A 10,908-nucleotide genomic window follows, 5' to 3' on the forward strand; every position below is an offset into this window, starting at 1 on the left:
TCCTTCAAGCATTGTGTTAGTTGTTTGATTGTTGATTTGATTAATGAACTTTTTAAATGTGAAAGAGGCAATAACATTTAACTGATTTAAATGATATTTTCCAAATAAATAACTTACCAACTGAATAAAATTATTCTTCAAGATATGATTATCTTCTTGAATAATTTGTATTCCTAAAATTAAGGGATTAATTAACTTTTTAAAGGTGAAAGAGTCAATAACATTTAATTGATTTAAATGATCAATAGTGGAAAAAACCTTATATGTCACTTAGTATCAGATGCGGTTTTTGTAAAATCGCATCCGAAAATGCTTCAAAAAATGGGAGGGAAATTTGTCAAAAAAAATTGGATGCGGTTTGATGGACCGCTTTAGATTTTCGTAATTTTGTCAAGCTCAAACTGTTTGTGCTCGGCCCATTCGTGCGTGGAACATGTTAACTCAACAAACCCGACGCCCTAAACCTCTCAAAACCCCTAAAACTCCTCAACTCCCTCCCCTCTAACCTCTCCTCTCCTCAAACTCTAATCCATCTCTCTCTTTTCTCCTCTCCTCACTCAACCCTAACCTCTCCTCCCACGGCGCCATTTTTCTCTCTCCTCACGCAACACTCAACTCTAATCCCTCCTCTCTCTCCTCTTCAAATCTGTTATTCCCTCCTCCCTCTGAAACCCACAAACACCGTCGTTTCTTCTCGTCGTTCATGATTAATTGTTGTCACGTTCACCGTCGTCCTTCTCGTCGTTCTTCGTCGTTCATCAATTTATCACGAAGCCATCAAATCGTTTTTATCACCAGATACTTTAGTTCCTCTTTGTCGTTCGATTTTTTATCACGAAACCTCTTACTTTATCAGTTTTTTTATTTCGTTCCTCTTTGTAATCCGTATATAGAATAGTGAAATTCGTTTTTAATTTGTATATTCTAATTTAATTTTTGCTTGTATAATATTTGTATAATCTAATTTAATTTTTGTTTGTATAAATTCGTTCCTCTTCGTCCTTTTCTTTTATTAATTTCGTAATTTTTTTTCGTTTTTTGTATAATATTCGTCCTATTTTTTTTGTTCTGATATACTGCTCTTATTGGGTTGTTGCTTAGCTGTTGATATCTCAAATTTTCGCAACTATTTTTTTTTTGAAAACCTTCCTTATTTTCTGATGCGGTCCTATTCAAAACCGCATTAGATCTAACGAATCTGATGCGGTTTTGGAGCGCATCAGATTCCTTCTCATACCTGCTGCGAGCCCATATGATGCGGCCCAAAACCGCATCCGTAAGCCTGATTTTGACCGCATCATGTGGGCTTTTTTTCACTAGTGGATGTTTTCCAAATAAATAACTTATCAACTGAATAAAAATTATTCTTCAAGATATGATTATCTTCTTGAATAATTTTTATTCCTAAAATTAAGGGATTAAATCTTTTCCTTTCCAAAATCAAATTTTTTCTTTTATAAAAACTGATTTTTTTCTTTCCTTATCGGATAAGGATTCCTCCATATCTTATGCCAACTATTAGTCGGATTTTTAATCCATTTTTATCCAAAAAATATTTATCAAAATCTTTTTCTTTAAAAATAAGTTTTTCTTAAAACTCTTCTTTTTCTTTTTTCGAAAATCTTTATCAAAATCTTTTTTCTTAAAAATGAGATCTTTTAGAACAATTTTTTTTTCGAAAATATTTTTAAAGAAACGTTTTCTTTTAAATCACTTTTTACAAATCTCTTTATCCGAAAATCTTTATAAAAATATTTTCCTTTCAAATTTTGAAATTAGAAACTCTCTTTTTATATAGAAACATGAAATTAATATAAGCACCTATTTTTCCCAATTCAAGAAAATAGTTAATCATTCTAATTTCATATTTCTAGTTTAGCACAAAATTCCAATAAGTTAATTACATTACATAAATTAAACATGACTAAGAATATAACTAGACTTAAGCTTACATATCTTCAAGTTCTTGAGCTTTCATGAACATCCAATCTTGATAATTTTCGTAGATTATTGTTACATACATACATGCTATAGCACAAAGTATTTATCATCATCAAAATAACATTGACTTAGAGTCACAACAAAATTGTAATCCTGTTTAACCCATATTTTTTCTGACGGTGAATTTTTCATCTTTAGTAGTAATATAGTACTCTCTTAAGCCAATTTTTAAGGAACAAAATCAGAAATCAAGGAGGAAATGAATCCATTTTTTTATATAACTAAAAGCGGTTTTCTAACCTATGTACCTACTACCTAATGTAAATGTTAAGGTTCATTTATTAAATAAATAAGTAAATTAAAATAGAATATCTTCCTATAATTATGCTAAATATATATTAATGATAATTTTGGTTCGATTAAAAGAGAAGATAAAATATACCTCATCCATAATAAGTGAAACATAGAAATTTGGCACAAGGTTTAATAAATATCACTTTCAAAAGCCAAAAAGTTATAAATATCTTTCACATTATTAAAAGGAGGAGAGAGAAAATAAAACCACACAAATTTGTGAAACCATATAGTTTTGACGAGCTATAAATTATTCCAAACCATAACTACTTATATCTCCCCAAAGGTAGAGCTAGTAGTTCATCTTTTATATATTTGCAAACTAATCCCTTCCTTCAAGAATTGTATTAATTGTTTGATTGTTGATTCAATTAATTACCTTTTTAAAGGTAAAAGAGGCAATAACATTTAACTGAGTTAAATGATGTTTCCCAAACATATTACAATGCAGAAGGGAATAATATGTACTACTATGTTACTATTTGTTGAAAATTGTTTGGTTTGTTGGCACTACATCACATCTCCCATAAGAGAGGCTAGTGTTTGGCTCCTAGTAAAAGCAAAGTAATATGGAAAGGGCCAAAGGAAACACATTTTTAACTTGAGTTAGGGTCTACCTTAAGATAGGTTTGCCTAGCCACAAATATGTGTACTAGGTTTAAAACAACAGAGTATGTGTATAGTTGTATACTTATTTGAGTAATATTAAGTGTAGGTGAAATTAGGGTGAAAGTTCGATGTACGGTTTGAATTAGGGTCTAATTCAATTCGATACGACAAAAATTTGAATTTGAATTTTCCAATCCGGACCAATTAGGGTTTAAATCCGATCTAACCCGAATTTTCATATCTAGTTTGGATCCATCAGAAAATCCGATTTTTTTACAACCCTAGTTTATCGATGAAATAAATTAAGCACAACTGCAACCTAGTAGATATAGAAAATGAGTAACTAAATAGCGTTAGAGTTTTAGTGGAAGGGTTGAATTGATACGCCAACTGGGCTATAGACTAGGCTTTTAAAAAAAAAATCGGTTAAGCACTTAAGCCCAATACAGATACATAATACAAGGCATATTATTATTTGATTATATTGAATTTTTGGATCCGATTACCTCAATCCAATCCGATTAGAAAATCAATTTTTTTGAAAAAGTTGCAATCAGAATGAAATCCGAACACAATTTAAATTCGTTCCGAATGAAATCCGAGCACAATTTAAATTCGATCCGAATTACTAATTCAAATTGGATTGGATTAGATTTTAAATTTTATCCAAATAATTTTCACTAGGCAAAACCCTATGAGTTCCAATGTTGAGTTCCATGTAGTATGAGAGTAATACGATTGTGAAGGAGGTAAAACGTAAAACAATATAATAATGCACATGTGGACCCAATTTGTCATAACAAAATTTTCTAAAATACAAACTGGATCCCATTTGTTTAATGCGTGTTTTCCGATTACTTACCATAATCCCTCACGAAAAAGGGAAGAAGAATCAAACTTTACGTTATGCATACCCTTAATATCATCTACTTCTCATTAGCAGTATCCCCACGACCCCACCAATTATTCTAATTATATTTTTCTTTATCAATTTACATTTCAAAGTACAAAATTGCTACTAATAAATAAAAATTTTCGTTTTTCATGTTACCCCCACACGCCCCTTCGTCCGTCTATACTCTATATATATACCTTTCACCGTAACCACAATCTCTCGTATCTCTCAATCTCACCACTTTCACAACCCCATCTCACCAAACAAGTAAAAACAATAATTAACTCAAATTTCACCAAATTATCTTTCTTAACCGAATAGATAAGGAGAATGGAAAGCTTAACCCTAACCGGATTACTCAAAAACATCGCCGAGAAATTCCCATCTCGGCGAGCAATCTCTGTTTCTGGAAAATTCGATATCAGCCACTCTCGTTTACATCAACTTGTTGAACATGCCGCCTCTTGTCTCCTTACCGCCGGTGTACATCCCGGAGATGTCGTCGCACTTACCTTCCCTAATACAATCGAGGTTTCACTCTTTCTCTCTCTTCCCCTTCTTTTCCTTTTTTTTTTTTATCTTGTTAAGCTTGATTTTTTATTAATAAATTTGCGTAATTTTATGTAAATTATAAACATGATTACAAATATATCATTACAGAGAGACGAATATATTACGGATATTACGAATATATTCTTTTGTTGCAAAGAAAATATTATGAACTATAGAAAAATAGATTCGTAATGGAGGAGTTGCTTTGACGTTATACACGTGATCATTTAATTCATTTCAATAGTGCGTTTTAGAGGAATAACAAAAAAAATTAAGTGAAGACTTTTTTTTTTTGAATGGTCTGCCACTAAATTCTAAGACCACAATATCAGATTGACACCTCCTCTGTTTTCTTTCAATGTTTGAGTAATTCTCATTATTAGAATAAAATATTAACATATATATAATAAATTTAAAAAAATGTGATATAAAAATTCATGTATTTTTAATTAGTGAAATTTTCAACCATAAAAAGATTGGCAATTCTTAGAGTCATCATTTACCTCTAATTTTTTTATTATTAAAATTTTTTTTTTACACATTTGCTAATACAAAATTTAAATATTTGATATTTTTATTGATATGTGATTAACAAACCCACCTTATCGATACCTCTAGGTATTAAATATAGATAGAAGGAAAAATCCCAAATAAAACCAAACACATAATATTAGACATCAAGTTCCAAATTTATACCACGTTGATTTTATTCCTAATTTCAAACCTATACCACTATGTGAACTAAACGCTTTCTTAATGACTAGGTCTAATCTTATAAAAGTAGACCGTCTTTTTGAATGAACGATTTCCCAATTTATTTTTTGATCAATTAAGTTTCTTTTATATCACTATTCATTTCAATTCAAGTATTAAACAAGCCGTAAATTTGAAAAAAACCTCTTTCTATTTTACTAGTATTTCATAATATAGTGTTTATATTATTTTTTGACTTATCTATGCGTACATACATCATAACATGTAAACTAAATTTTATACCGAACACTTAGGTATCGTTTGGTTGCACTTGGGAAGTTGATCTTCCCTTAATTTTTCACTTCCCATGAAATTTCACTTCCTAGGAAGTAAACAAAATTGTTTGGTTGACTATGGGAAGATGGAATTCCCATGGGAAGTGGCACTTACTTAGGGGGAACTAGGTAAGCAACTTCTCCCATTGTGTGGGAAGTAGAACTTCCTAGGAAGTGTAAATTCCCATGATTTTGCCAACCAAACAACTTCATATACTTCTACTTCCTAGGAATTTGCATTTCCCATGATTTGTTTTGTCAACCAAACAAGGCCTTATTTAAGTATATTGTCGTTATTATCATAATTCTAATGTTAGTAATCTCTATATGTGGACAGTTTGTGATTATGTTCTTAGCGGTGATACGAGTTCGAGCCACAGCAGCACCACTAAACGCAGCATACACATCAGAAGAATTCGAGTTTTACCTTTCCGACTCAGAATCAAAACTCCTCCTAACTTCACCTGAAGGCAACAAAGCAGCAGAAACCGCCGCTTCAAAAATCAACCTCCCACACGCCACCGCTTCACTAACATCTCCTGACTCGGAACTCACTCTCTCCCTGACTCACCCCGAGTCAGACTCACCCAACTCGGTCACCTCACTCATCAATGACCCATCCGACGTGGCACTCTTCCTCCACACTTCCGGGACCACCAGCCGTCCTAAAGGGGTCCCACTTAGTCAATTCAACCTCGTTTCCTCCGTTTACAACATTAAATCGGTTTACAGACTCACTGAGTCTGACTCGACTGTGATCGTTCTGCCTTTGTTTCACGTTCACGGGTTGATCGCCGCGTTACTGAGTTCACTCGGTGCTGGCGCCACGGTTACTCTCCCTGCTGCGGGGAGATTCTCTGCGACGTCGTTTTGGGGGGATATGAAGAAGTATAATGCCACGTGGTACACTGCGGTTCCTACGATACATCAGATCATCCTCGAGCGCCACCTCAGCAAGCCTGAGACGGAGTACCCGAAGCTCCGGTTTATAAGGAGCTGTAGCGCTTCTTTAGCGCCGGTGATATTGAACCGGCTTGAGGAGTCATTCGGTGCGCCTGTTTTGGAAGCGTATGCGATGACGGAAGCATCTCATTTGATGTGTTCTAACCCGTTGCCTGAAGATGGGCCTCATAAGGCGGGCTCAGTTGGGCGACCCGTGGGCCAGGAGATGGGTATTTTGGATGAGTATGGAGTGGTCCAAGGACCCGGGTCTAAAGGGGAGGTTTGTATTCGAGGCCCAAATGTTACAAAAGGGTATAAGAATAACCCGGAAGCGACTAAGTCGGCCTTTCAATTCGGGTGGTTTCATACGGGTGATGTCGGCTTTTTTGATGAAGATGGTTTTTTGCATTTGGTGGGTCGGATTAAGGAGCTTATTAACCGTGGAGGTACATATAATCGATATCATTTTATTTTGTTTAGTTTTTGGTTCTTTAAATGGTATTAATTAATTATTTAGGTTATGTTTTCCGAACTTATTAAAATCGTCTCTCCATCTCCTAATATATCGCTTTTTTTTTTTTACGGTATCCAAGATAAACATTTGATTTTCGATATCTTCAATCCCTTAATGATAAAAAAAAATAGAAAAAGTTGATATTATAAAATTACACATTTAGGCGGTTCTAACAAGATTGCATATGAATATATTTTTTATATATACAATTATATATACAATTGAGAAAAATTTGGTAAAAAATTTTAAAGTTTGACCTCAAGGGAGAAAAACAAACGCTATATCTAGTCAAATTCAATAAGAATAAACGAGTTAAATGGAGCCTTGATGGCTGACTTTTAAATTGAGGTTGTCTTAAGGATTGTTCTTAAAAAATTCCTTTTTTTCAAATTAATTTAATTTAATGAAATGAGAATCGTATTTGTCTCATAAGAGTATTGCTTATTTGCTTGTATATGTGAAATACTATGTTTTTGTTGATTTGACAAGACATCATAGACTTTTGTCACATTTGTCCAACTTTCCAAGTAATTGCAACTCTGGTTGTTAGTTGTTACAAGTTTACAACAAGTAGTACTAGGATTTCGTTATAAGTAGTTTTTTCATGTATGTACATGAGCACAGGCATTTAGAACTCTTCCTAGGTTGTTACTTACAATCTTACATGTTACATCACCTTGTTGTATGTTTTGGGTCAATAGGAGAATCGGAATATATTTGGACATTCTTGACCCCCAGCCACATTAGGGCTCCGTTTGGTAGGACGTAAAACATTTTCAGTGTAAAATGATTTTCACGAAGGAAAATACAATTTCAAAATTAGTTTTCCGTTGTTTGGTTTCATATAAAAAAATGATGAAATGAAAGGAAAATGAAAAGAAAAGTAAAGAGGTAGTGAGAGGAGTGTACAAGAGAGATAAGGAAAATAATTTTCCCTTCGTTTTGAAAGGAAAATGGTTTTCTATCATTGGGAGAGTAATTTTACTCCAACGGAAAATAATTTTACACTTTTTTGTATTAATAAATTTCAAAATAAAATTATAAATCTTGATAGTGGCCTATTTGCACGAAAATAGCTCGGTTTTGGGAACAAGAAACATGAGGTCCAAGGTTTTCATTACTATCTGCTGTCAAATGGATTTATACTAAAATACTATGTCATATAAGACCAAAGAAGATGAACTTTGAATCACCTACTATTCACCTTTTGAAAAACAACCACACTTGGGTAATGTCATGTTAGTTTATCAGTGATGAATGAGTAAGAAAAAGTATGTGTCTTCTTATGGTTTGTAAACTAAGTTATCTTTTCGTCGTCATTCAATGAATTTAGTTTTTACCTCTATTTTCCTTAAATTATGGTCGACTTTGAATTCAACATTTCATTTGCTATTGTATATTGTCAAGTTGAGTTGAAGTTAAATAAAAGACTACCAAATCTTTTTCAGGAGAAAAGATATCACCAATTGAGGTGGATGCAGTGCTGTTATCCCATCCAGATGTTGCGCAAGCTGTTGCTTTCGGGGTCCCTGATGACAAATATGGGGAGGAGGTAAAAACTAATTTATATTCATTCTTGTGTTTAAACTCTTAAACAAGACAAGTTGTTAGTTTTGGTTCATCTTCACCACAAAATGTGCTTTTAAAGAAATATCATGCATCACACATATGACTTGCGGGTGTGGTAAACTTAACCTACTTTGATGTCGTACTCTTTACTTTGAGTACCAATAGACAAATACAGGTGGAATTGAGTCATATGCCTCATGATGTAGTTCAAGATTTTAAAGGCATGATTCGGTACTGTCTTTAGTGTATGTGTCATAATTTTGTGGTTAGGCTGGATTTACAGTACCTAAATTGCCAGATCAATGCCTTTTTATTATCATTTATATGTTTGGCGATGATTTAATCAGAATGTTCCGTCAAGGCATCGATGAACACCATAAACTTCTTTTTCTTCCCCTTCATGTGGTTTGTTAGCTACACTTATTTTATATCTCATGTAAAATCAAACACTTGATTGAAGAGGCTAGCAAATAGTTAGAAGCTCTGTTCTCTTCACTTGAATTATCATTGATTTGAACTTGTATTGGACCTAGCTCACCTTTGGTCCTTTTTTCAACTTCTTTTGCCTGTATAAATTTTATTCTGAAATAAGTAAAAATAAGGTCAACTCATGTACTCGTAAATTATATTAGCAACAGTTGGGCATGGTTGAAGTGGTACCATTGAGAATTTGATTATCTGGAAATTATTGCTAAATTCTTCCTATTCTACTTTGTGCAATTTTGGTTCTTGCTGTGGGAACTGGATGGTGCTATTGGGATTTATTTCTTTCTGCTACCTGGACAGATAAATTGTGCAGTCATTCCAAGAGAAGGGGTGGAGATGGACGAGGAAGAGGTGACAAAATTCTGCAAGAAAAACTTGGCAGCATTCAAGGTTCCTAAGAAGGCTTTCATCACTGATTTTCTACCGAAAACTGCAAGCGGGAAAATTCAGCGAAGAATTGTGGCTGAACACTTCCTTGCCCAGATATCAACTGCTAAAGTTCCCAAGTTTGGGGCTTAGTGACCGAGTGTATGCCACCTTGTTTTTGAGGTGGTCTGAAATTGACGATGCACAATGCCATGGACTGTTCTGGGTTTTAGCTTGGCAGTACTGTCCATTGAATGAACCTTGCGCATCTTTCGTGTATTTCTGGAATCGTAATCCGCTTTTTCTTCCCTAATCCTTGTATAGGTTATGGATGAGGGGATATTAGGTGATAGTCTGATAGATATATCAGAAATACAACTAAGTCATTGTAGGACGCCGAAAAACATCATAATGAAATGTATCAGAAACATGTTTTATGGTTGATATATATTCACTATTCAGTACTACATATGTTTATTGTTGCATAAAATTCTAATGATATAAGTCATGAAGTCATATAACACGTATCGTTCTCTACTCCTCTTGAGATGGAGTTGGGACGAAATTTTTTGTTCAAGACGGATTTTGTTGCCATTTTTTTCCCCTTTTGTTAACGCTGTTGTATTTCTAGAAGATTTATACTTTTTTTTTGCTCGTAGTTCATTGTGAAATTAGTCTAGGAGGTGTTTGACTTTTGGCAATTGGTTGCTGGTTGTTTTACTTGTTTGGTTTGACCGATTGTTTTGTTGGTTTGAATAATGCATGTTAGAGAGGCGAGGATACATAAAGCCATTCTGTTTCCACCACATCAAGGCACAAAAATTATCCATCAAGGTATGACCGGCTCTTCTAGATACAGATCCAAATCGGACTTTTAAAGCTCATGCATAGATTGCATTGACTCACATTATTCTGTTAGTACTTTCAGACTCTGATTATTATCACTTTGCACCTCAACCATCATATAGTTTGCGAAATTCTCTAGAAAAATGGCAGCCTTCAAATCAGACAAACCAAATGGCTTTGTAGGCAAGGCTCTTGGAAGCAGTGAAAATGGGTAAGGAGAATCCTCATTCCCAAGAACCACAATTGGTAGGAATTTAACCTATAACCTCTAAGTAATAATAAGGAGAAACTTATACCAACTACACTAAGTGCTACTTGTTTACTTTTATGTATGGAATTGATAATAATTGAAAGAAAATTAGAAATAATTCAGAGACGGTCTTAAAATCCGTCTCTAATTTAGAGACAAATTTGAATTTTCGTCTCTAATTTAGAGACGGATTTGAATTTCCATATCTAAATTGCATTATAATAAATATCTACTTGTCTAAATTAGAGACGGATATAAAAATCCGTCCCTAATTTAGAGATGGAACTATATGAATCCTTCTCTAAAATTAGAAACATATATTTGAATCCGTCTATAAGATACATTATTAAAAATACATGATCATTTAAATTAGAGACGGATTTTCAAATCCGTCTCTAAGTCAAAGAAGGAAATTAAAATTCATCTCTAATTTAGAGATGGATTCTTCAGAGTGCATTATAAAACATATCTACTTGACTAAATTAGAGATGGAATTAAAATTGTTGAGTCATGTAGTATTTTGATGATTATAAACAAATGATGATTATCTAACTAA

At 33.4% G+C, this 10,908-nt stretch overlaps 1 protein-coding gene across 1 annotated transcript; it reads left to right on the plus strand.

The window, feature by feature from the left end:
• The first annotated feature begins 4,014 nt into the window (after positions 1–4,014).
• Positions 4,015–9,723, plus strand: LOC104888555 (oxalate--CoA ligase). The gene is made up of 4 exons (XM_010673575.4): positions 4,015–4,330; positions 5,717–6,767; positions 8,284–8,387; positions 9,191–9,723. Exons 1-4 carry the CDS (start codon positions 4,130–4,132, stop codon positions 9,407–9,409), a joined length of 1,575 nt encoding a protein of 524 aa, XP_010671877.1. The 5' UTR covers positions 4,015–4,129; the 3' UTR covers positions 9,410–9,723.
• Positions 9,724–10,908: the final 1,185 nt, after the last annotated feature.

This window comes from Beta vulgaris, chromosome 3 (genome assembly GCF_026745355.1).
Source record: "Beta vulgaris subsp. vulgaris cultivar EL10 chromosome 3, EL10.2, whole genome shotgun sequence".
Classification (NCBI taxonomy): Eukaryota; Viridiplantae; Streptophyta; class Magnoliopsida; order Caryophyllales; family Amaranthaceae; genus Beta; species Beta vulgaris.